This window comes from Anopheles coluzzii, chromosome 2, assembly GCF_943734685.1.
Source record: "Anopheles coluzzii chromosome 2, AcolN3, whole genome shotgun sequence".
Taxonomy (NCBI): Eukaryota; Metazoa; Arthropoda; class Insecta; order Diptera; family Culicidae; genus Anopheles; species Anopheles coluzzii.
In genome coordinates, this window is record NC_064670.1 from 48,201,192 (window position 1) to 48,229,070 (window position 27,879).

At 47.7% G+C, this 27,879-nt stretch overlaps 1 protein-coding gene across 1 annotated transcript in view; it reads left to right on the forward strand.

Moving 5' to 3' along the window:
- Positions 1-2,982: 2,982 nt before the first annotated feature.
- Positions 2,983-27,879, forward strand: part of LOC120948128 (calcium-activated chloride channel regulator 1-like) — a 49,967-nt gene continuing 25,070 nt past the window's right edge. The window contains exon 1 of the mRNA XM_040364133.2: positions 2,983-4,961. Coding sequence (XP_040220067.2) covers positions 4,770-4,961 — 192 coding nt within the window. The 5' untranslated portion in view covers positions 2,983-4,769. The remainder of the gene's footprint in view (positions 4,962-27,879) is intronic.

Sequence of the window (27,879 nt, forward strand, 5' to 3'; positions counted from 1 at the left end):
GTGAGCTGAAAATCAAATAAAAGCAAAATGCAGCTGACCTAGACGTTGGGGAATGTGCCGGTTGGTCCGCAAAACAGTGTAACTTAAAGCACACTCTTTGACGTTATCACGTGTGGCGTAGGACGTGCGTAGTGCGTTGTTGATTGTTCCATTTTCACGCGTACGAGCGCGTGCCTGTAACTGCGTCGGGGCGGATACGCACTATCACGTCGTGTGGAGAATGTTCTTGGGAACATTGAGGGAGAGGGTTTTTTGTTGTGTTTAACATCTTGAAAATTGACTTCAGTTGTTTAATACCCTGAACCAAAACATGAAAAAGAAACAATCGTCTCTTTTACACAGAACTCGATACATCGAAAAAGCATTGTTTATTGTTGAACACCGTGAACTTGAAACTAACTTCATAATCAAAATAAGTTTTTTTCATATCATACGAATGTTTTATTCTTTACTTTGTGATTTTAACAAGCATGAAAACAGTAAATTAGTCCATTTAAATATGTATCAGGACAAAACTCACTCAAAATTATGGGGTTAGTGCGATATCTATTTTTATCACCACAAATGTCACGAGCAAATGATGAACAATTATTGAACCTTCATCTCACTAGGATTAGCTCGATATTATGGCACGTCGTTAAAACGCATTCAGAGCGGGCTCAAACAAAGATTAAAAAAAAACTCTATCCCACCTACTTCTCCCATGCAGCTACGACTTTAAAAATGTGTAAAGCCGCTGGAAAGCAGCATCACACCGCGTTAAATAAGGAAAATTATCTTCTGCCCCATTCCGCACCGATCGTGCGCGTGGGATGCCCCCCGTTCTGTCCGGGACTGTTCTTAAAGAATCGTTTATGTTTCGCTGCATCCGCCCACGGTTCGTATCGAACGTCGGCAGATGGGGGACAGATGTTGGGCCCCACCGGTGCATAACGATGATGCCGTTCCCGTGCTGTGCGCACAACTCTCGCTATTCTGGTTAATGGAGTAAGCTGCTCGCTTAAGCGGGAACAATCTTGGCAAGTGGCAACTACATTTCTCAGAATTTCTATCATAAAATGCTCATCGAAATCTGCGCTACAAAGCATCGAGCGTCAGCATAAAATATTTAAGCTTACGGGTGGCGCGGAATAAAGCCCGGTCGGTTGACGCGTCAGGCTGGGAGGACGCGGTCTTCCGTTGACAGGTAGGCGATGGCTTTTTTATTGCAAATTCAAGCGGCTTGTGCGACTGACGACTACTAAACCCAGCTAAGGAATGGCACCAGCAGAGCAGTGCTCCGTCCGCCTGCGCCGATGGCAGATGGCTATCAGATAGGGAAAATTTTATTGTACGCCAGAGATTGAGTGTGCTGAAGAGGTTCACCGTCGCACGGAAGGAACAGCGTGTTTATGTTATGAACAATTTTCCCCTCATTTTACACCTCACCTTATGTTGTAAGCAAGAGCACGATCCCACGTCGCCGGGTCCAAGTGCATTATGAGCTATCACACCCGGGCCAGGTTATGTCGCCGGGGGCAGCAAAATTTGTCTAAACCGTCGTCTCACAAACGAGAATCATCCTAGAGCTTGTAGACTTGTCATGTATTTAAAATGCGTAGGCCCGAAACCAAGCGGGTCTCCCAAATTTAAAGTTATTCACGCTGTACCATCCGAACGGTTACTTTCCTCGATTGAGCAAATGAGCAACAACATGGGAAACAATTCGATTCATTCATTACTATTCCACCCGTTACCGCTGGTTAGTCATTGTTGCTGACGGTGGAAACATCATAAAACATGGGACGGCCTTTGAAAAATGGTGACAATGAGAGAGAATAATAATAATAACGCTGTGCTAACGCAGGCGGCGCGGGCAGGACTGGCCAGACGAGAATGAAAGCATGGGACGGGTCGAACTGGAAAGGGTGCTGCTAGGTGCTTGAAGGGCTCTGGGTCCCTTGTCCTTCCCTTCCACTTTTTTACCACTCCGAAACATAATCATAAGCACCTGTGCGAGCATTATGGTGCCGATCGAGCGAGCATAAACAACCGAACGGAAGACGAAGAACCAACCGGATTGGGACGTTGCACACCATCTGCTTCAATTTGGTAGTCTTTCTTGCATCATGCGTTCTCGTTCCATCAGTAAGACCGGACATGACACGAATAGACTGGAATGTTCCATATGAAAGTGAATGATGAATATAAAACAACGATGAACATTTTCACGTCGTAGCTTGTCTTATCCTGCTTAAACTGAGTTCAATAAATCATTTGTATGTTAGGAAACCAACTTTTATGATGTCATAAAAATTAATAGCTGAACTGATAACAAAACATAAAGCTGTTTCAATGCAAATTTAGGTAAAAAGTAATCTTGATATTGAGAATAGATTCAAAATTATCATTATTTTTTAAATAATGTATTGTACTATACTAATTTTCATCAATGTTCTGAAACTGTTTTTTTTTTAATGCAACGAATGCCGTTGGCAATTTTGCGCTATGATTTAAAACTACTGCTATCGTCTTACCCGAGAAAACATATTTTTATAAGTTGATTTTATTTGTGTACTCATGCATTCAGCTTAGTAAAACTAGATATGATATTTTAAACATAAAGTTGTTGCTTGCAAAGCATCACAGCTTCTTAAGCACTATCTGCAAGCGTCACTTGGAAAACGAGTGTAAACAGGTTGTTTTCCAGCCCATTCGTGCATTTCATTAAACTTCAATAAAGAAGTAAAAATTGTGCAAACAAAAAGTACAACAATTTTCATTTTAAATGTTTTATCTGTTTAAAACCAATGTCGTTTCAAGTTTAGAAAAATGTATTAGTTTTCTCTTTTCTACACGAGCATCACATTAAACCTTCTGCAGACGACCTAAAGTGCCGAACGTAACCGAACGGCCCGAGCACTGGCCGAAGCTAAGCATGCTTACCTCCCCTTCATGTTGAAGAGCATAACGCTCAGCACGCACATGCTGCGATGAGTCTCGAGCTTCTCAGCGATTTTTTCATCAGTTTCAAAACGAACGTTCGACGGTAAGGAGGGTACTCCTGTGCCGTTCGCTGACGCATCGCAAAACAACGTTCGACGAGATTTTGCCCGACGACGAGAGGCGCGTTGTTCAGTAATGCGCTAGAAACGTGAACATGTGAAATAGAATTATTTTTAAAGAAAGCGAGAAACATAACAAGTTAAAGAGTGTTTGTGAAATTAGTATTGCATACGAAAAAAACAACCTCAAAGTTACAATAACAAAAATTAAAACAGCAAATTGTGTTCCCTTCTACGGAAACAGTGTTTGAAATCAGTGCTCGGGTCGGGTACGTTGCGGTGCCGCATGTCGCCTGTGCCACCTACTACAACACAGCCATAGTGTTCTGAAGCGTTCAAGGCGGAAGTTTGATCGTTGAAGCGTTACCGGAACCCCCGTTCAGCGCAAGCAAACCCCGAGTCCAAAGGCACACCTTTCCCCCTCGCCAACTACAAAACGGGCAAGCATGAGCTAAAGGTTCGTCGCTAGCTGCGCCCCGGCCCCGGTGTCTCTGTTGTTTTTTGTGTGCTCTGCCGGTGTTTGGCACACATATTGTGTGTATGAGTGTGTTTGTGTGCCTGTGTGTTTTTGTGGTTGAAAAATTTAATACTCATGCGACACACCGAACCGAACGCAACGCACGCACTTTGGGGCTGTGAAAAATTGGTTACTTTTTAAAGGCTTCTGGCTGCTGGTGATGATGATGATGGGGATGATGAGAGACCATGTCTCTGCACACAAGCTCATGTAAAACAGGTGCAGTGAAACAATTGCTACTTTCGCGCAGTTTTCTTTGCTAAACAAGTCGTTTCCGCAGAGAAACGGTTCAATTCACCTGTCGTGAAAACCCGCTCGAGCGCGTGTGTGTTTTTGTGTTCGTGCTATAGCGAGTGTTTGCGAATGTGTAGTGGTCTAACAGCAAATACGCAAATTCGGTTACTGCCAGAAAACATGTGCTAGAAAGTGTGGTGCCCGATCGTTGTAGAGGTCGAGTGAACCAAAATAATAGAAAAAATCGAAGCGAAGAAAAATTCGACTAACAGCGCTACCACGGTGACCGAGGGCATCGATCAAAACGCATTCGCGCGAGTTCGCGAGTGTTCGATGAAGTGTAGCCGATTGGTTTGTTTGGCTGGTGCCAGTGTGCTATTGTATCCATGACTACGGCGCGTCTCGGTGCGCACAGAGCCACTGCAAAGGTCCAATTTTGTATTGTCGTGCAGGTCGCCATCGCCACCGACGACTGTCGCTCGCGCTTCATTACAGCGTGATTACATAAGTGAAAGTATAACATCTTCCCTCTTTGCGTAGTGTTGCCAACAAAGTATTGTTGTAACTCAAGCTGTGTCCATGTGTCCTGTACCGTAGAACATATAGCCCCCCTGCCTACGCGGTGTGCTAGTGAGAAAACGGTTGTTATCGATCGGTCGACCAACTTCCAGCCAGCAACCAAAGCAACCGACATTATGGCCAACCGCTAACAAGACCACCGCCAGCCCTAGTGTGCTAGTAGTAGTGTTTAGTGTGCAAGCTTCAAGTGCTAAAGTTTCGTACTGCGACGGCCTCTTTAGGAGTAGTGTTCCAGTTCCTTACCGCTTCATCCAGACCCTTGTGTTAGTAGTGAAACTTTCTGTCCCACAAAACCGCCACCGCAGAAAGCCCGCAGAGTCGGTGGTCTGCCGATATCTGTCAGTGTATCGATTTCCCTTCGAAGGAAACCGATTGCTCGGAACACCCGGAACACGATGGCAAGAACATTAGCGCTTCCGTTGCTGCTAACGGCAGTGGCGTCGGTGGCATTATTCGGCGCTGGCGTACCGTGCGCTAGTGGCGCATCATCGATCACGGTCGAAAAGTCCGCGTACAAAAACGTCGTCATCGAGATCCGGGATAACGTCCCGGTGGATAGCTGCCAAACGATACTGCAGAATCTCGAGGTTAGTAAACACCAATGTCCATCATCGCCTTCATGCAGTAAGCGGATGCTTCCGGCAACACCCGAGCTACCTTCGCCCGGAAGCTGTCCTTCTAGTGTCCCTTTTTTGTCGCAACCCATTGTCTTCCATCTCGCTGCACCAAAAGGCGCATTCGGTGCTGCATTCCTTTGAAGAAGTAGAAAAAAAAAAACACGATACGGGTTGAAAGCTACACATTCCGAAGCGAGGAAGAACCGGTCGGAGAGTGCACTAAAAATGTAAACAGTCATTTATCTTACACTTTAGATTTATGTTCCACAACACAGTGCCCGAGCGGCCTTTTGCCTTTTCCCATACACCACCGGGTCTGCCGGTTCGAATTGAGGGCCCCGCAGGGCTCAGCACAGCACAGCGCAGTTGAACCTGTCAAACTACAAAAGGGCCTCACTCAGGTGCGGGGCTACGCGATCGCGCGCGCACATCGAATAGGATGGGTGTGACTTGCCTGACAGACGCTCCCAGGGATAGGGTGGGGCGCTCAGTCAAACGGAAATATGATACCGGTACCGTTTGGGCAGGTTGGCCGATGACATCGCGTGTGCAGTAGTAGTATGCAGAGCCATTTGGAGCCTCCTGGAGACAAATACGCTCATCTGTGTGTGTGCGTGTTTGCGCGCTCGAGTTTGAATACGCCCTGTAGCCTGAAGGGGTGTGTTTTCCGACCATCTCGACCGATCACAGCATCCTTCCAGCCGCATTCAAACCGTTGGGGTTCACCACCCCCTTTGATGGTGGCGACCTTTTGTTTTACGACCCCGTTTAATATTTAACGACAATTTTACCGTGCCTCGTCGATTTTCCCAACACAAGCTGGCTGGCTGGCTGCTGGGACAAAGCCAAAACATTTTTACGACAGTTTTGATTACATCGATGCAAATGTTTCGTTTCCCAAAACCGACGACTGCTATCTAAATGGGCAGAAAGGACAATAAATCATTCGCGTTCAATGATTACCGAGCGCGATATGCGCGCTTTATCGAAATTAAACCAACGAACGTAAACGTAAACCCGTCGCTGCGAGCCTGCACAACCTTGCTGGCCGAAAAGCGAGATGAATTGTGTAGTGGTCGGTGGTTGTTGTTTTTCGCAAATTTTAATGCATCTCAAATGACGTGCCCAATCAATATCACTGTCAGCGCGCAATAAGCTGGCACGGTGCGCGTTGCAACTGGTGTTTGGGGGATTAAAACGCGCCAAATGTACTAAATGGAAAATCCAATCTCGAAGCACTCACACACGGCCACACGAGCAGTAGTCCGGTGCTGCAGGTGCCAAAGTTAAATCGACCCCTTGTTGTAACGCATGTAGTTGACGGGAGAGTGGAAAAATCTATTCCCTTGAGCACCCTTACATCAACTGTAGCGCACCACGGTCCGATGCATCAGCCATACGTAATTACTTGACCGTGCGTGTAGAACACGAAAGGCGCGCCACGAAATACCGTCAAACTTTTTCAGTATGTATGCGAGTTTTTCGGGCCACCCCAAGCTCGAAAGCTTCTATCTTTTTTCTCCCAAGCATTGAACTGGACTGGTTCAATATTTTTAGTGAATCACCGATCCGTGAGATGGCATGATTTATGGGACTTGCATCAAAATTGAACATCAAACAGAGCTAGAGCTACGTACGGGAATGTGATCACCACAGCACAAAGAGACAAAAAATAACCCTGATGGCAACCAGAAAAAAAGCCCAGGCCGATCCAATGTACTACAGTGTACCCTCTCTATCCATTACAATCTGAGCCACCATATCTCCAATCAACGGCTCGATAGTGATCAAACTGAACCATACATCCATCACCGGTCAATATCGTCCGAATATCCACGCTTTGGCCACGCTGACCTCACCGGTGTTAGGAGTTTCGGACATTCCATCATCATTCCACGCCGGTGAAGTTGATAAAACCGATGGCAATGTTGTTCAGCGGAACAACAACACCGAAAAAAATGGTTCATACACGACCTGATTGATTTCAGCTTTGAAGTATCACACATGTGTAATTGATTTGTGTGCTAGTTTTTTTTACTCTCTATCTTTCTCTCACTCTCTCTCTCTCTCTCTCGACTTCCTACACCTTCCATCCAGGGAAACGACTCTGCTCGAAGTACTAGCGAGCTGTCGGAAATAAATCACCACCGCCAATTTAAATGGTTGTCCTAAACGGGCTGAACAAGCACCCGCCCTACACACCATTTGCCATTTACTTTCGCCGTTAGGTTTTTTTGGTTGTACAAATGCCACATTGAACTCGGTGCTGGCATAAGGCGAACCCTTTATGTTGAACTTGTTTTTCGTTTTTTTTTTCATTTCGTCTTCATTGACTAGCCCATAAGTTGGCCCATTTCCAGGCCCGATCGTTAGTGTAAGTATAGACGAATAGCTTCTCTTCGGTGAGGAAAAGCCAACGAAAAAAAAAAAACATCACAACCCGGTTCTCAGGGTTTTTGGCCAGATTTTTAAGTACCATGCTCCCGCTTCAAACGTACAAGATCCGCAATTATGGACCCATATGGTCCTCCGCTCTCCCTCTCCCCCTCTTCCAGGGCAACGAAGAGGCCCACAGCATCCGACTAACGCTTTGCTCATCATCCTACCAACGGCATCCAGATGTGCATGCCTTGGACGTGTACGTACACGTATGTACGTATGTATATTAAATCGATTATGGGCGAGAAACGCAAAGAATGGTGCAGCAACATCGCGCACACACACACACACCGCCGAGAACATAATGAAAACACATTTTCGAGGTTAATGACGAAAGCCCAGCTAGTCGTCGGTTATTTAGCGAGGCGCATCTTGGGGCTCATCCGCCCGGCCGCAAACAGCAGGTAATTTTACACGCTTTAATCGCGGGGAAATCGATGAACCGTCATACCGCTAACTATCGGTCGGTCGGATTTTCGGTACCAGCCGGTACACCACCACCATGGAACATCCACACATTATCCGCTTTAAACCGACAAAGACACCTTTGCTTAGCCTCAAATGGTGGCGCTTGACACGGGAGCGGCCGCCGAAAGAGAGGCTGTCACACACTCACACACACATACCGGTTTGTCATCGCACGTACGTGAAAAAAGCTACGGGAGCAGAAAGGAAACACACAGAAATTATCACCCCCAGACACCGGAACCATCGGCAATCGATACCGTGTGGATGACTTTTATGGACTGGTGCCCTGCTTTTTTTTTTTGGCTGGGGGGCAATTATCACCTCACCCAAAAACCCTTGAGTGTGCCTACAACCGCACCGCAAAGGGACGAACTGGTGCAGCACGAGCACTCGTTCTCGGCAGCTGTCCATTAGCAGCAGTGGTGGCCCGATTTTGTGGCCCCAAAAGCTAAGCGTTCATAGGAACAGTGCTCGGGGAACAGTGACTAGCACGATAAATCACAAGCTTCCCGAGCTTGCCGGCTTCCCGGTCGGAGTTCGTACGAGCAGAACGCTGACTTGGCGTTGGCTCTTAAGATCCTTGCTGGCTTGTGTTTCCCCCGGTCAGCCGGCTCAACCCACAGAACAAAAAGTCTTAGTCTAAGGAAAGGCGTTTTCTCCGGGCTGCTCTCCGCTCCCGGTGCTAAGTGCACCGGAGAATCTCAACACCAAAGACGAAACCGAATGCCATGCCAACAGTCGGACCCAAGCGCTGTACGGTACGGCTGCAGTGATAATTGGTTGTACAATGTCGTCTTAAATTCAGCTTTTTCATCCCGTGCAGCCATTTGTATGCTGTGCCGTTTTTCCCTACGCCAGATGACCTACTTAGGCGCAAGGAGACTGTGGGACCATGGGAGACCGTCTTAAGAATGGTGGAGCAATTTTTTGGCGGTCTAATTTATGAGTGTGCTTTCGGGGTGCTTTCCGGGAGGGGTTTATGCGGGTCCTAACCAACGGTGCGAAGGTATGCTGGTTTCCAAGGACCAAGTAAATACAGTAAAACTACTAAGAATTGGTGCTGTTTGCGCCCTTTCTTGCTTTTCGGGGGGTTCGTTTCGGGTCGTGTCTTTCCATTTTCCCTCCGTTTTCTTTGTGACCGCATGCGGCTGCTTGCCATGGCAAAGGCTTTCTTCCATGGCAAACGGTCCATTTTTCCGTCTTCCACAAACCGACGCACACACACACACACACACACATTTGCCAACACAGCTTGGCATGGTGTCAGGAAAATTAATCGACATTCGTGTGATGTTTCGACCAGGTTTCAGCAGCTCCAGGTTGCTCTCCTGGACACCCGGGCCCACCGTCCCCGGATGGGGCACGCAAACGCTTCCCGGTAAAGCGCACACAAATGTGCGAAGTAACCGCCGGATCGGAAATGGACTGAGAACTGTGGTCCATAAATCAGCCCCTTGCAAGAATCGCTTTCGCGACGGAATCTAGCCTTTCATCGGGACGCGTACCACACCGCTTGACTAATGGGCACACGGTGTAATTTAGCGTGAGAAATTATGGATCCCCGCGGATGAAAAGGATGCTGGCCAATCAGCCCCGATATACTGCTGAAGCAATGGAAACATCGTGTTCCCTCCCTAATGCTGTCTGTCCCGTCGTCGTGGTCGTATGAGTAATGTATTGCCCTTTCACACACACACACACACGCATACACCACCCAGAAAGATACATTTTGCCCTAATTAGTTGGCGAAGTAAACAAATTATCAAAGCAATGAGCCACCCCATTGCTCCCCAATGAAAGCGAACCCGCACGCCAATCGTCAAAAGGGCGGGCGGGCAATGCTTCCAATGCAACAGCGCCGTGCCCGGTTGCGACGTGCGGAACTGCCTCTTGGCAACTCATAAAACTGTCATAAAACGAATGCTCTCGTTTCCACTCCGCTGGACAAAGCACAAGCGTTTTATTGATATTGTCTGTCGACTGTCGCCTGCTTTACGGCCCCCCACTTATCGCTATCGAGAAATCGCATGCCAAATATAAAATAATAATTGCAACAAAGCTTTACGATGCCCTACGATCGAACCGATAGGGTGGGAGCACTTTCACTGTTTGTGATTTCGGTTTCTCTTCCTTTTCCTTCGCGCCAACGACAGCCTCGTCGTCAGCCCGCGGCAAAGGAGACGGCAATGGATCAATTTGATCGTTGTACGACTTTTATTTTTGCCTATTGCCATCTCACTGTCTCCGTCCCCACCGGCAGCCGTCAGCCGGATGGGATAAGCTGCCTACGCTTTGGCGGATTTTATCTGCCGTATTGGACATGATTTTATGCCCGTTTGGTGTGCCTTCCGATCCGCCGGCCGCGCTTTTGGATGGACGAAAAAACGAAGCACCAACATTGGCCAATCATTCTGTGGGTTTGATTTCGCAGAAAAACACTCCTGCTCCCACAGTTCGGATTACGAGTGGGAGGCTACCGGAAGGAAGAAAATACACGCAGGGGGGAGGGGAGGAAAAACACATCCCCAACGGCATCGCGTTTGCTGCAGCAACTGTGCCGAGCATAAACATAGATTGAATTTCATTTATCCGATTTCATTGCTCCCCACCGACCCTTCGCCCAACGTTTATCGTATTCCTTCGCTCTCTGCCTAAGAAACGGATCTTCCGTCTTGTGTGTCACTGATGCGGGCTCATCTTAGAAAGCTTACGTCGGATTCGGAAGAAAGTATGCGAAATCAATCGTTCATGGTGTGCGGGGGGAACCAAATGAAATGGAGAAGATTTCCTATAAAAACCTTCCACTGGCAAACCGGTGTGCCAATGATAGCCCTTGGGTGAGTGGGAGCCCTTTTCGGAGCGCATATTGTGATGTTTGATTAGTTTTTTTCCTAGCCTTTCTGCTTCTGCTTCACCGGTCACCTGGGTAACCAGCCAGACCAACCCTTCACTGAAGTTAAGCGGTTGGCAGAGGACATCCAGGGATAGTTGTCGAAAGCGCAGGCGGATTTGCTGCTTTCCCTATGCACCTACATATTTTCCACCATCGCGCCGTGCTTTATTTCAATTTTTGCATTCCAATTGCGGTCGCGTTGAAGGACGAAGGCCGGCTGCCAAACAGGGTGAAAAAAGGTAGACCATCTCGGGAACACTCGGGATTCGCTATAGACGAGAATGCAAAAAGAAACGATATCTTCTTTGCTCCCCAAATGTTCACCGTAATTTAATCAAACATGAACACCGACTTTTTTTTTTAGATCCTTTCTGTTCTCGGAAACCTTGTTCAGGGAAGGATTCATGTACAAAAGAAACTAGCCAATCTGGAATATCTCCAGGCTGCCTGCTACCGTCGGAATGAGATGGATTTGGTTATCCCCAAATTTCCTATTTTCTACCTGTTCCTGCAAGCCTCGTTTTAGGCGTGTGTTTTTCCGTACTTTAGTCAAAAACAACAATGGTTGGTTTTGGGGTTAGTAGGCAAAGTGGTACCTTCTCCCTCCACGGGTCTACCGGGTGGATCAATTCTCCATCATCCGCCCAGGACATACCTAACGGCAAATCGGCATTTGTTGCGCCTCACCAAACAAACCAAACAGCGACATTAAAGAGAAGAAGAAAAAAAACTCGTACACAAGCGCAAAAAAGGCAATCCTTTCAACTTCAAATACCCAAAAGGGAATTGCCGGAGCTGGAGTGCAGTTGGAGTTGATCGGTACCAGGCAGTCAATGGGGAAGCTTTGTACGCTAGAATTGAACCCATCCCGCTGCTTGAGCATCGTCAAAAAAGGCAAATGAAAAGGTAACCCGTGAAAGAAAAACATGGGGAAGCACCAGTACACAACAAAAAACACACAGCAAGAAGAAAGAAAAACCCACAATTCTACCCCATGTATACGACTAGCCCACTCGGTTGGAGCTGATCAACCGTTTAATTTCCATCTTCCCGACGTCAAGCTTTGATGATACCCTACCTTCGCACACAACCACTGGAGCATTGCAGGCGCGCTATCAGCCGGCTTCTGGCTGCTCGATTCGGATCCGATCGGTAAGCCAAAACTCAAAGCAAATCGATCCCGATATGGATTGCTAACCCGATTATGGGTACGAATGTGCATCGACATGAAAGGTAGGGGGGAGGCTGAAATGGCAGAAAATCTTTCCAATCTTTCACAACTTCTTGAGCCCGAATGGTCCGACTGCCTTTTATAGTGTGTGATGCATGAGCGACCTCGAAGTGATCGAAGATCTATCGTATGCGGATAGGTAAACGTTTAATACCCACCGCTTCACCAATCATAGGCGAATAAATCTGTCACGTGGAAAAAGTTGAATCTTGCCGTCACCGTTTTCGGAACCGGCCTGTGCCATTTGCAGAATGACTGCTGCTTGGCTGCCTCATACCTGCCGCAATACGTGCTTAATTATGTACGGGTGCGCATAAACATGGCTTTCTGAAAACGTCACGCTGTCTACGATGTTTGCTGTTTTAGCATCCCGTTACGTCGTCTTCGACGGCTGCAAAACCAGTAATACTGCAGCAGCCAAACTAACATAGCGTGTGACTTCGTAACCCACAGGCCTGAATGTTTCTCCAATTGGAAATGTGTAATTATCTGATCTGCTCCAACAGTAGCTTTAGTGCTGACGAATAAGTTGTGCCCTTCTTTGCAACCAAAAAGCACAGCGTGGAATCACTGTCGTCAACAGTTTATGCATTTACATTTTCGACCTAATGGGAGTGCCACCTCAAGCGAATTCCGTTGGCTGCCTCCTGTTCTACTTGCGACTGAAATGATACCGATCGGTTCTAAGATATCTTCAGTGTGATCGTTATCGCAAGATGGCATTCCGCCGCGGGATGGTTTCTAGAGCACAACAGTAAGCGAAATCTAACTCCGAAACGCGACACCAACGCCCCCCCGGGAAGGTGGTACCCAGTAAACAGTACACTTTTGCTGGAACAATAAGTCACATAGTTGAGTTATTGCGTTTACATGCTCCAATTACTCTGTTCGCTTTCGTCATCGCTTTGGCGCTGTGCCGCGCGTAGATCCTCACGTCTCTCTGTTCGCTCTGTCCACTGGGCAAAACAAAGTGCATCTCTGAGATGCAGCCCAGTTGTGCAGTGTTTGCTTTCATCCGCGATATCTGAAACGCGCTTGCCGTGCCACTGCTGTTGCTTACAAGTACCGCACAAGCAAACTCATAAATCCGTTTGCTGAATCTATTTCCTTGGCGATCCGGTCCCTTCCCTCTTACCGTATAGCTTTAATAGTGAAGTTTGCGTCTTTCTTATTTTTCCGTGCGAACTCAACCTCCCTCCACCCCCCTGAAACGACGCGATGATTAACGATTGAGCTGGGACGCCCGTCAACGAAAGCAAGAACGATTGCTCCGCCGGGGCTTCGGGAAGCGAACACCCAACCCTCTGTCCAGCCCAGGACCCATCCACGGATTGGTTTCCGTGCACGAGGGCGAACGTTATGAATGGTTGATGGATTTATAATCACACGATGCTCACGTGAAAAGCACAGGATAATAAATTTCATATCGAGGCAAGCTTTTGGAGCGTTAGCAGCAGCCGGGAAAAAAACGACACGAACAAAAATTGATCATACTACCCCGTACACGCCAACACAGCAGGGCCACTGCAGGACAGCCCTGCCCAGTCAGTACATAATGCGCGATGATACGGTTCATAATTGGCAACACTTCAACTATTCGTTGATCGATAGCGGCGATGCGCTGGTTGCGCTCTTAAGCATCCGCTTTTGATTACACTTGCTCTGGCTGCAATGCGCACTAGCGTGCCGCTGTTTTATCACAACCCAACCAACCCCAACTTCCTGGTGCTGGTGTGTTAAGCTCTCCATCCCCAGGACAGGGCGCTTGAAGCCGATTGGGCGCGATTTTGGGGGAGAAAATGAACCAATTTCGAGACGAGCCTAATTCGGCTCCGCTAGCAGCTTATTCAACACCAACAACATTGCGAATTGCTTGCGAAATGGTGGAAATTCCTATTGGCATTTCGTTAAGTGGAAAATAATCATCGTGCGCCTACAATGTGCGTGCCACACTTTCCGCATCATCACCACCATCGGCATCATCATCATTTAACCAATCGTAGTTTAATTCGTATTAATTATGATTTTGAAATCGATTTTTTTTCTCGCCTCTCCCTGGTTTCACCATTCTCGGCGATCATGATTAAGCGTCTCGGCGTAACGTACCAATCTCGGCCTCATCTCGGGCCGGTTCGTCGTTGTGGTTCATGTGCAACGTTACCTGCTTACGATGCACCGGCAGCACCGACATGCCCGTTTGGAAAATTAGATCACGTTCACACAACCTTACAGCGTAGTAGTAGAGGAATAAGCCTTGTGCTGCGCGTACGATGGAAACGGTATACGCTCTGGCGTATGCATTTTTCCACCACCGGATTGTGGTGCTGGATTCCCTTTAGCTGGATCGAAGCACTTCGTTTCGCCTCTCCCGCGCCTCGTGTTCCGTGGCGTGAGTGACGAGACAATCGATTTTTGATTGAAATTCGACTTACGATGGGGGCAGCACAAATGCGCACCGGTGTGATCGGGGCTGAAAATCACTCTCCCAAGCTTACGTGGGATGGACCTTATTTGGTGGAAAGTTGATCAACCGTCGTGTATCGATCGATCGATCGGTACAAACAGCCAGAGCCGCCCGTTAGGCCCCGGCAAGCGAAGAAGATGTTAATCGTATCGATGATACGCGCAAACGATGACGAGACCCAAAAGGAAGCGAAAAAGGGCACCGATGGAGATTTTTTCAATTAACCGTAGGAGGAAGTCCCCCGAGATAGCTTCAGATCGAGCGCAGGAGGCCACAGCTGTGCTGCTTGGTGCTGGATATCTTGGGCAATTGTGTTGCTTCTGCCCACCGGCACAGCACACGTCTAGATGATGCGGACAAACGTCTAGTTGTTTTTATGGTGTTGTTTTGTTTTACTTGTTTTTTTTTTTTTCTTGAGTTTGACTTTTTCCTGTGTCCCACATTTTGTTGCAGAATGTACGCTCAAGAAATTACACCAACGATACAATTTAGAATGTGTATTCTGTTTTCTTTTTCCTATTCGGTAAATATTTCGCCCACGCTCTATTTAAGACTCATTATTGCTTGATACAAAAAAGAAGAACAACAAAAATACAATTATTTACAATAATCCTACATTCAGAAGTTTTCATATTGCTCCAGCGCACGACGCAGCCACAAACAAACAAAGACTCGCCCGGCTCTCGTTAGTAACAGACGATGAATAACGAGTCGAAATGAAAAATGTGATGTACAGCTTTCCCGCATTGCTTAACGATTATCGTTCATCCGCACAATTCAGCGCACTGCACTGAAGGACGTCGGCCTGGAGCGCCCTGCAATTGCGCTTCCAAACGACCATCCCTCAAATGTCCCTTCTGCTTACAATCGCCTGCCCGAGGTGGATCATCACAAGCCGGTGTTTTTTATTCTTTTTTAACGTTTTACAGCACACTAAGTACACGAATAGCAACCCCCCGATTACCCAGGAAAGAGACGAACCCCTTGTTAAGGGCTCGCCATCACCCACCGATGGGGCGATCCATTTAACTGCATTTAGTTAACAAACTTTTAAACTCCTATCGATACTCCACAACGAGGAAGGGGAGAACATGAAACTAAGGGGAAAGGCGGAAAAGTTTTCCCACTTTTTTATTACTGCACCCACAAACTCGCCTACAGTCCTACAGTACCACACTGTGTCCCGGCTAGGAAGCTGCGGTTCCCTAGTGCTCGCTGGCGCACTTCAGGCGCACTGGCGCGGTCGTAAGGTACGAAAACGAGCAAGAAAGAGAGACGGATTGAGCAGAAACATCTAAATCTTCCCATCAGCAGCAACGTACAATGCAATCGATTGTAGCAAGTGCTCGCCGACTACCGAGGCGCGCAAGGAAAGGGCACCACCATCCTCAACCCTTGGCCAGTCGAAAGGTTGCCCAGTATAATCTTCCAAATGCCAGCAGCTACCAGGGAGAAGGAGAAGCAAATGAATGAAGATTCCCGCTTGCTTTTTTCGCCTTTAACCAACAGCATCATCGGCAATCTACAAGTAACCACAGCAGCAGGAGCCGGGAAGAGACACGAAACGCAATATCAAAAGGTTGCGTTCACTTGAAGCAACACATTTACGCATACAACACCGGGAATGGAAAGATGGAAGTAGGACGCTTTGGCAAGGCACGACACAACAAAAAATAGCATGCCCTAACTAAATGCCAACCGTTGCCACTGAGACTGCATACGAAGCTCCGAAACCCGAGACTCCACGGAACATCATCTTCCGCTGTCGGCTGGATTGAATGCGCCACAATGAAATGGCAGAAGTCGTGACAATATTGTTTTCTATGACATTAGGTTTTTATTTCGGAATATTTGGTTGTCTGTTCTAGTCATGTTGTTTGGCTTTTGACTCGAGCGTAAAAGATAAAGCAGCTGCAAAAATAGTTAAACAAGCACAACAAAGTCCCCAATGATGGAACGGTTGTTGTTACGATATCAAATAAAAAAAACCCGCGCTCCCCAGAAGCTTCCATCCAATTCTGACCAACGTTCAAACTACCATTTTATGAGCGGCAACTCATCATCTCCATTCGGTGGCATTGGCGGCTAAAGAGTTGCGTTGTCATTTTGGAGGAAGCTGTGTGAAATAGCCTTCGTTTGGCAGTTGGGTTTGCGAAATGCGATGGTACGGGGCCGAGCGAGCATTCAGAACAAGCCAACAAAAACAGCGGTGCAGATTGATTGAGACGGATGAACCTCAGGACGTAACTGGCAAGTCACCTTGTCAGTCATTTTCCCGCAGAACTGACCGCCTGCCCCAGGCCGGCCAGTTTAATTGATGATGAATTGATTGCGGATGAATATTTATGTGTGACGATGACGATGCCGAAACCAGTAGCGCATTGCGATTGAGATATGGTTGTTTCAATGTGTTCTTTTCCTCGGCTACCGTGCTATAAACCTCCGTCCGACATTCCAAATGGGTTCCATTTAGATGTGTTTCCCAAAGGAAATTGGGTCAGTGGGTGAAAACGTAGTACTCGTCACCTGGGAAAAATGGGAACATTCTACATTGAAATCCCAAATCCTTCGGCAGAAGATAAACATTGCCAATCATAACTCTCCAATCCCTGCGCCGTGTGTGATTGTCATTCAGCCAGGTGTCTCCGAGTTGGGTTCTCAAGAGGATAAAGGTGGCTGAATTATCCAATAAACTCTTTCCCCACCTCGCTGAACCAAATCCGTAGCATCATTTTCACACACAGCGACGTTTGTAGCGTCACCACACCTGTTTGGCTCTCAGTTTTATGCTGACGGGATAGGGTTAATCTTCTTAACCGGAAGCGTGAGAGACCGATATACACACTCCCACCCTGCGTACGTAATGCTTAAAACATCGAGGAAAACCATAATCCCAGCGAGCATGTTTGCACCTGTTCATCCAATTCCTCAAATTGCATAAATCACTGCCACAACACCAATAACTCCTTACCCCTTTTCTCCTGCATTTTCCATGCCTGTCCCATTCCCCAGTAGGTGGTGTTGGTGCGTAAGCTTATAATAAACCATTTACCAACACTCACCAATAATTCAGCAAGCCGGGCAAGAAGACGGGCACAGAAACATTATTCACTCGCGCACCGCGCAACGCCATCATCAACGAATGATTATAATAATAATAATAACGACGACGGTGATGATGATGACGATGATGCTTCTGCTGCAATCGTCCGTTGCACCTGCAGTTTGTGCAATGCGCTTTCGATAAAGAGATAGCTCGAACCGGTGTAAAGAAGGAAGAAAATCAACAGTATGTAAAAAACACACACATACACACACTTACGTGCAAACAAACGAACTCAAACTTCTCCGGTACAAGTTCTGCACACACCGTACTCCTGCTACGCTCGAATGAAGATAAAATTGGCTTTACTGGTTCGCGCACATCTTCCAGCGAGCGATAGTTCCAAACTCGCATCCAATCAACATCAACCTTTGCGTTGCGGATGCCGGGAGAGGATGCCAACAACGATGTGCATAGTGGTGTGTATTATACCATTTGTCGTGCTGCTGCTGCTGTCGTTAGTGTAATTAGATTTTCTAACCTCCTCCCGAACGTGTGTTTGGGTATGTGCTCGCCCGCATACATCATCAGTATGTACAGTGCATTAAGCTTAATTCCGGTGCACAGGTACGCTCCATGCGCACGGTCCCGCCCTAACGTGTGATGCATTTTTCAATAACTTTATAAGACTATCAAACATTCATTCCAAACGGGGCACCTGTTCTTGGCTTGAGGCTCCCTTTACCGACGTAGTCGGTATGCTCAAGCAATTAAAGACGCTGGAAAATGCGCTTACTCCCGCAAATCCATGTTACAACCGCCACTCTTTTTTACCTATCGCCAAGCACCAAGCGTTGCATAACTCCCTTGCGCATTCATCTCCGGAGTTGCATTTATGTAAAATGCGCGCAAAGTGTGTGTGTGTGTGAGAGAGAGAGAGACTTGTCTGCTCGCCTGCTTTCTTGTAGGATTCTCCGTTCATTTTAATTCCGAGCCTCGCGCCCAAGAGGCCATTCTGCCAACTATTACACCAATCAAGGGGTAAACTAAAGGGCAAACCGAACTAAGAGTCGGTCTACGATTCTCGTCATCGCAGGAACCCATCGGGGTCGGCCAGGGGTCGTTGACGCGGTTTGATGATGCTAGTTGTAGCTCATACTCTCTCTCTCTCTCTCTTTCTCTCTCTCTCTCTCTCTCTCTCTCTCTCTCTCTGTGTCTTTCTGTCTCTCTCTCTATCCCTTCCAATGTTAAGACGAAAGGAAAGCCTCCGTTTTCAGTGGGCGACCGAAAAACGTTCGGCACTTACCGGGCAAGACGTCATTAAATGTGAAGCAAAGTGTTTATGCTAGCGGAAAGCCATTGGTTGTGATGCGGGCTCGAAATCGCGCGGGGAGGCAAGGGTACGAGTGTGCGAGTGCGCAAATAGTTGAACAAATTCTTTAATTGTATGCTAAGGGAAGGAACCGAAACGGCATCCGTCTGGTACAATGTGGGCCCCCCTGGGAAGCCCTTGCAAGCGTGTGGTGCAAATCCGAGAATGGATCTGTCTTCCACTCGACGGCGGTGGGCGATGGGATGAGATAAATGCTCCCGACTAGAGGTGAGGGGGTTGTGTGCGACGTATAATTGAGTGAAAATTGAAGCATCTTCAACCGCCGCGTGGTGAGAAACCAAGCGAGGCCGAGCGAAAGCTAGAAGAAAAGCGTGGAGGCGGTTTATGGTGAAACAGCACAGATACACAGAACTGGCGCTGGTGGATGGTGCAACGCAACGGCTCGGTTTGGTGTAAAGTTGTTTGGTTTGTACACAGTTTCTGCAAAGTGATTATAGTACCTCGAGCATCGAGCTTCGAGAGAGAGAGAGAGAGAGAGAGAGAGAGTCGGTTGTCCGGTTCGTAATGTTGTGTCCGAAATTGCTAAACCACGAATCATGCCCGGTACGACGCTAGATGCAATGCGATTTGTAGTGCGATTCATCTTATTGCATCCATTTGCACAAGATCAACTGCACCGAGCACCCAACATCTCCATCCGGTTGTATTGGGCAAAGTTGTTGAAGCGGCGCATCATTTTCGTTCTTAATGCCATTTCCAAAAAACGATACCTTTTCACCGACCGTCCATCGTCCCGAAGCTCCTCTACATTTGGCGTCGATTTACTAGCAAAGTTCGCTTCTTTCCTCGCCCATTGCGGACCGTAATCCTTCCATCCATATAAAGCTTTTCACTTGCACACTATGGAAGAACCGAAACGCCTTCATACCACGCCAAGCAGCTCATTCCGTATCATTCAAAACGTTGACCAAGTTTTATGGCAAGCCAGGACGGGCCTGCATGGTATGCCGGCTCAAGAAAAAGGATGCTCTGCTGGGGCATTTCGCTGAAAATGGGAAAACAGCTAGAAACAATCCAGCCCGTAGCTCACCTTTTTCCATCATGACGCCAAACAACACAGTGAGCGAGTGAGCAAGAGAGATGGGAAAAAGCACACGCTTAGGATCCTTTGCGATGCAGACGACGAAAGGGAAACAGCCGGAACCGTGGGCATGGTACAAAACTATTTCCCGAGCCAACTTTTCCACAACCGCGCCTGGAAGCGCATGTTGCTCGTGGGGTGGCCGCGTGGTGAAAAGTAAAATCCTTGTAACCGCACACGTACATCCCGTAAAAGTTGGCTTATCGTTGAGCCTACTCTTTCGTTCGGGTATCGTTCCGTGGGTTTATGTGTGTTTCTTCTTCTTTTTTTGGTTGACTCGTTTGTTAGAAACAGCACCAACTGATCCCGAACCAGATGAAAGGTTGATGCTTTGCCGTTTGATATTTGAATAGACCGTGTTCCGGCAGACTTTTAAAGTAAAGTATATCATAGCAGAGTGGAATCTCAAAGTGCGACCTGCACTATGTGAGAGGTTTTGATTTGTGAAGGCATCTAAGTTGTTTTAAATACATTTTTGTATAACTTTTGCGCAACTTTTCGTAGTACATTACTGTGTAGCTACAAAAATCAAACCACCAATCTACCACTGTAGGACGACGACCACTTGTCGGTTGTTTCATGAATCGTAAAATAGATCATGACTCTGGGCGGTACATCATCGCTCATCTTCCAACCCTCTACGGGATGGTGATGGATCGAATGAAAACTTCCAAATGTACCTTTTACCATGAAAGGGTGAGGCATTTAACAAGATTCGTACATTCGCCCTTTGCCGGTGATACTGGCTATTTGCTGATCAATGGTAAATCTTTCAATTCCAGCGCACGTTTGTGCACCCCCTCAACTACCCACAACCGAATTCCAATTTGAGAATACTAAACTGTGAGTACACACTGTCGGCCGGGCAAACCGTGCTTCCGGCTTGTCGTGTTTCGTAGTTCGGATTTGATTACAAGTCAATAAAAGATAATTAAAGATGCTGGAGCGATAGCGGTCCTTCGTGCCTGCACTTTGTTGATCACTTACGATGCCGAACCCTGGGCAAAAAGGCAGCAAATTGACACAAGCTTTTGCTCGTGTGCTCGTCTTCGGCACTGCTCCTTGAGGACGTTTAAATTTTGCTATCGCAATTCCAACCTCGACGCCGGGGAAAGTTCCTGGTTGAACGATGTCTGGGCGAAAACTTTCCCACTTATCCGCTATGCCCGTACCGGTAAAACTGATGATTTTTCGAGCCATGAGAATAAAACCACACGCTGCCGTTTCCATCATCGATAGGCGAATGCAGTTGTGGAACGTAGCCATCCGGAGAGGTCCTCATTTTGCCGACAGGTGTTTGTCAGGACGGGATTGGATCATCAACGTAGAGCTAGGATATTGGACCGTGCAAGTACAGTAAAATTTTACAGCCCGACCTAGAATACCGAATAGATTACCGAGCGATGATTATCACTGTCTAAGGCCAGTGTGCGGCTCTGGTCATCGTTTGCCACTGCCGCTGCCCCTTTTTGGCAGCGATGGAAGGTTTTGTCTGAGCTGAACGGTGCTATTGTAAACTAGGACTTGCTTGATTGCGACGGACGACAGCTGGTTAAAATTGGACCGTTGCCCAATTTTTTTTCTGCTACAGCACAGCAACGAACATGGCTCCGGGAACATGTGGACTGGTTGATCCATGCTCGACGCTTATCCCGGTCCAATTTCAGCATCATCGGTAGAGCTCCCCCGAGTGGAAAGAGATACTGGTTAAACTGTTTATAGGGCAAATAAAAACCATCAAAGGCATCGTATCGCTCCGGAGGGCTGATGTTTAACAAATGCAATCGTTATTACAAGAATATTACATCCATCCAATGTCTTGTCGAACGTTTCTTGTGAACGATATCCCGAGGTCGATTTAATCCCCAGTGTGTAATACGTTAAGCTTTTGAATCTTGCTTTTTTAAACCAACATCTAATCCTGTGCTTCTTCCCCTCTCTTTGCAGGTATGTTCCAATTACAAGCAACCATTAACATGCTATGATGTCCCTTGAATTCCACATCGTTAGGTTATATAGTTCATGGTTGTAATGAGCTTCACAGACGGACTTGAGCGTCTTCCAAAAACACCGGGAAGGTAAAGTTTTTGCCCCACATGCGGTTTTGACTAATATTCGCTCTAACAAGCACAGATTTGGCCAGTAGCAAAGCGATACGGCAACGAAAAAGCTTTGTTCCGGGACATACTACACTGCTGCATAGTCATCCGCTGCAAATCCAGTGTCAGCTGACGTGCCAGTGAAGTGCCGGTTCGAATGCCCAAGCGTCTCGCTTCCGACCTGACAGGATGATGGTAATCTAATACTTCTAGATCCTGCCCTACGCTTGTCTCGTCCGAACTAGGTGTAGTATGTGGCTTTGCACTTGCGTATGCAGCGAAGGCAAACTCCGATTGCAGCCGGAAGATTGCTCATGACATCCATCAGGCTTCTTCTGGCCAGCGTCGCAATGCAGGCATATGGTCAGGAGAGATGCACCTACAAATCTTGTGCAGTTTTTTTTTTTTGTTATTTCATTCTGCTCTGTGTTCTCACTTCCCGTTCGCTTAGTTTCGTAATGGTTGCTTCCTTCCTCAGCGTTTGCCAGTCAGACCCGCTGCTCTGCTGCTGCTTGCTGTCGCAATGTACCTAACCGCTGCCTGCTGCCCGTCCCCTATCCGCCCGCTGGGTATACTGTTTATGAACACTTAAAAAGCCATACGCAACACCGCAAAGGGCCAACTTCTAAAACAACCACTCTTTGTACTGGCTACACAAGGCACTGGTGTCGGTGCTGGTGCCGTATACCGAACCGTTCCACTGCTCGGGAGATTCTTAAGACAACAGCCTTCTGCTCTGTTCCGTACCACCCCGAAATCCATAGCGCACCGACAGCGGGAGTGGCGATGCTATGTGTGTTCTTACTTCCTTGGTACCGCAGCCCCCGAAACGTTTGCACATTAGCCCACTCGACGCTGGTGCCTTTCGCTCAAGTGGAACCAGAAATAAAAACAACAACAAACCGAAAAAAACATCATCTTATGTTCACTATTTGAGCAGCACACACACACACACACACGACAGTAAACTCGCTCTTCTGCACCTACAAGCGAGTAAAATAAATCTACCATGACGAAAATATACACCCTCCCCGCGGGCCTTCCGCAGCACTAACTCTTACTTCCCTGTTTTTTTACAATGAAGTTTTTTGTATGTTGCCCTGAAACTCAAATTTTCTGACTCCATGTCGGATTTCAGCCCAAGACCGTAAGGACGACCGACGGGTCTCACTCGCAAGTGTTTGTTCATTTACATATTTTTCTGTCACCCGGCACTCGGGAAACCTCGTCGTTTGCCGCTACTCTCGGGCTGGGTCATACCAGCGGTCCGGAGCCCGAGGCTGGCATAAAAGTTCCCAATTGCTGGAGGATGGTTTGTTAAGTGTTCTGTGATTTCTAAATAAGCCGCTGCTGCTACAACGGCTATGTGCGACGGCTGCTACGAAATGGAACTGGATTGTGGATCAAACTTTTTGCCCGCCAGCGCTCTGACATTGTTGCGCATTGGTCGGCTGTTGTGGCGCTGTTGCCAATGCAAGGACGATGCAACTCTTGGGCACATTTAGGAAACCCGAACTCGCACCCTAAAGTGCATCTTCCGGTTTTCCAGACCGAAGCGTTTCCTGCACTCCCAGGCCAGCATCATTATTTCCCATGCATTTGAAGCATGAAGACGACAAGCTTGTTCAGTGTGTTCCGCTTTAAAGCAAGGGTGCATAAATTATCGCCCTCCGCCAGTCGTCAAGCCTCCCGCCAAGTTTGTTCGGCGTGGTGGAAATTGATAATTTTAATTGCTTCTGGTCGATCGATTCGTTCCGGTGCCCGCGGTTTGTGTTTCGGGTGGGAAAAACTGCCAAGCCATTTCAAAACGGCTCGACAAATGGATCAAATTATGATCAATCGCTTTTTAATTCGATCATTTCAAACTACACCCATTGAGAGAGACGGAGAGTTTGAGAGAGAGAGAGAGAGAGAGAGAGAGAGAGAGAGAGAAATAACATCAATGGCACGGGAGAAACCATCGTACTGGCGTTTCAGATCATTCCGGATGGCTTCCTGTGGGGTATTTATCATTCGCCGAAGCACAAGCTCACACACACGCACAGCTCACGCCGCTCAGTCACTCAATCTATCGAATTGCCCGGACATCTGTTGCTGATTGTGATGTGTTGTGCGCTTTGCAGGAAAATTGCTAGCAAAGCACCTTCGATAATCGATCTGTCGAGCCCACTTCTGCCCAGTGCACTCGAACTGGACAACACATCTGTTTCGTTACTCTTGTTTATGCTTATGGCACCGGACCGGCCAATACATCTGCCAGTACAAACTATACCCCAAGGGGGGGGGGGGGGGGGGGTTCTATGCTGTGTGCCGAGGGATCATAATTCGTACTCAAAGCTTTATCAGCTTCCTCCCTTGCTCTGCTCGGTTAAGTAAACCAATCATAAACCTTCTAACCATTACGGATCCCATTGGATGCTACAAGTAATGGGTCCCAACACGCCGGCTTTCAACGAGGTTCGATTTGTCGCCCATATTTGGACACAATGTGGATAGATTGATAGGGAAGAGACAGAGAGAGAGAGATGGAATTGTATGATTTAAGAGCTCCCCAGGTTGTTGCTGAATGTAATCGATTGACTCGACTGCGGCACTGCTTCGGTAGCTGGCCCAGGCGCAAAGGGGTGACAAACGGTCACATTTACCCCTCCCCACCTCCTTCTCGTCATATCGACTGTATCGTTTCCGGTTGGTGCGTTTTATTTTTCATTCCGTACGATTGTTCGGTTACATGCTACCTTTTTTACGCTTTTTATCGTACTTCTGCTGCTGCACCTCCCGCTCGCCCGTACGTGCCCTTCATTTGCCGAACAAACTCTCCACTATTTTGCCTGCATATCTTCGCGTGCTTCTGTTAGGCGCGTTCTCCCCATCCCTCTCTTTTCCTCGACGCGCACGCACCCACGCGTACCAAAGAATGGCCATTGCTGCCATTCCACCCTCGCCGATGGTGCGGGTGAATCGAATGGTTGTAGTTTGTCGTTTTATTAGCATCACAATAAACACAAACACTCCCAGCCCAGCCGCCCTGTCGTCCGACATGCTGCCCACTGGGAGGGATGGGTGCGAGTATACCCCGGTGGGAACAACAAACCGGCGAATTCGAGAGCGAAACCCTGAAGTTGAGCCCCGAGCATTGTCGCGCAGCTTGCTGATGGGCCGAAACCAAAAGCGTGAACGGAATTTTAATGCTGACTGTGGAATATTTTTATCCAGCTCACCGAACGGGCCAGCTCTAATGGCGGTGCGTCTCCGAGAGTGCAAACTGTCGTAAAGTGCTCATTTTCAATATACAAGCACACACAAGCAGACGCATTTTGTACACTTTTATTCACTTCGAAAGCACGTCACATTGGCACACTTTCATTTATTGAAATAAAAAGTTGACTCGTTTTGCTAACCCAAACCAGAGAACGTTTCATTCAACCCATTTCGACTGCGGTCGAGCAAAACCCCCTGTAGAACACTATGCCTATACCCCTACGAAGCTCGCGAAACAATTGAATGACATTTGTTTTGCACTGTAAAACGACACAATCATCATAAAAATTACTGCCACTGTGCCCCGTGAGATCGCTGCCATTTCGTTACGGTCGAGCTTAGAACGATGATGGCTGATGCTGCCGCCACCACCGTTCTCCGACAAAGCAAAACGCGTAAACCACCGCGCTATTTGTCTGCCGATCGCTTCGGTAAATGGGGGAATTCTGAAGCCCTCTCCCTGCTCCCACCACTAATACCAGCATCGATGTCAAATGTAAGCGTAGAATAATGCGACAAATACAGGCCCTCGCGATGGCCGTGGGTTGCCACGATGGCCGTTTACAGCCAATTTTGCAGCGTTTACAACCGCGTGCGCTGGTGGCTCGTTATCACAGAATAACTTTCCACCATCCTCACTGCTGCTGGTTTCGGTGAATTGTCACGCCGATAATTTGTCATGTATCAAACAGTTGCTGCTAGCAAACAGGCGGCTAGCTGAACCGTTACCGTGCGCGCGTCGGTTATTTTGACTTTCCCTGCTGCTGGTGGGTCTGTTTGTTGTTACAATTTAACGTGTACTAACTCTCACCCAAACACTCCCCCATGCCAGAGCTCGTTTGTGACATTGACCACACGTACCGACACGAAAACGTGCCGGATGTGGACGATGGATTTGCATAGCAATGGGAACAGGATTGGCGAAAACTCTATCAAAACCAGCCGGCCAACCAAGCATGCCACATGCGCACAACCAGCTCTTCACCAGCTAATCTTCGCTAACTCGGCTCAACAATTAGCCAATCAATCAGTGCATCAGCGAATGACCTATTTAACCATGCCGCCGCGATGGAGGCCACGGACAACTTTGCCGAACAAAACCCCATGCAAATCACGATGCAGGTAGATTGCGATGATGATGATGCACTTGTGAGTGTGTATGTGTGTGATTGCGAATCTCAAACCACGGGGTGGTGGTATGCACGAGCAGCGATGCAGTGGCCCGATATGCGATACTTTTATTCACTACTGACGCTCAGCAGTGCCCAGCAGGCCACGGTGGTGACGGGGCAGCCGACAGAGTCTGAGCATCCGTGTGCACTGCGTCACGAAGTGTGATTGTCGATTCAAGGTGCACTTGCCACGATGACTTCACGCTGAGATTGAGTCCGCCGGAGAAGGGCACGAAGGGCACAGAAAAAAACTACATTAAAGCGACTCGCTAACGATGAATTGGCAGCAACGGTGGTGCATATTGAAGCGTTTTATGCGGGATCGTTTAAAAAGTATCTTTTTCCGTACCAAACTGTGCAAGTGTTTAATGGATTGGGTTTAATGACGTTTTGCTTCGATTCGAGATGGAACTCAACAGCACACTTAATTCAAGCTTCCATAATCCACCGCTAATGTTTGGGGCAACTTCATTCAAATTGTTTCCTGTCCGTGTTGAGAAGATCGAAAGCCATCACGATCGTTCATTTGTACCATTTTTCTTTTCCATATGCAGCTGGCTGTAGTTCGGTAATGAGTTCAAACGATCCATATCTTTCTTCGTTCTTCGCTTTTTTTGGATTGTAACACAGCGAAATTGCTCCAATTTGAGCATCCGCAAAACAAGCCCTATCCAGCAGCATTCAATTTCAGAAGATTGTGGCTGAATGTAAAGATCTACTCAACCTGTCCGTACCTTATGAGGCGAAAAACTGGCCCCGATTACATCACTTTCATTCGAAACACATACATCATCGCCAGCACGCGAATGATCCATACCGGCGCGCGCGGTGGGAGAGATTGCTAAACCCCGTTCGGAATTGACGAGCCCAAAGTGGCTGGATGAGGTTGAGGTATACGCGTTACCAAGCAAAATGGGTGCCTCGAAGAGGAGAGGAAAACAAAAAATACCATACGAAAATCCATGAAAGCACGATCCGAAGAATGTGGAAGATGTGCTGCTGCTGCTGGTGCTGGTGGTGGTGCCCGTTCATAAGAAGCGTAGAAACTAATTTATATTTTCGATTTAGTTTAACGTCCGAACGAAATTGGGCACTTGCTCTTCGCCCCAGATCGGATCGTTCTCCCGGTGGGGCTTGCTCGCGGATGGTGGTGGATGATGAGCACAGATCGTAGATTTTGGCTGTTGGCCCCGGAGGATGACCTCTAGCGGCGGTAGATGATCCAGCCTCGCTAGACAGAGCGAGCCCCACGTAATGGCGATAATTTAACACGCGCTTTGCGCAACCAACGCTGGCATCATCCGCCATAGAACATATGCTGCCGATAATTGCCTAACAGCCATC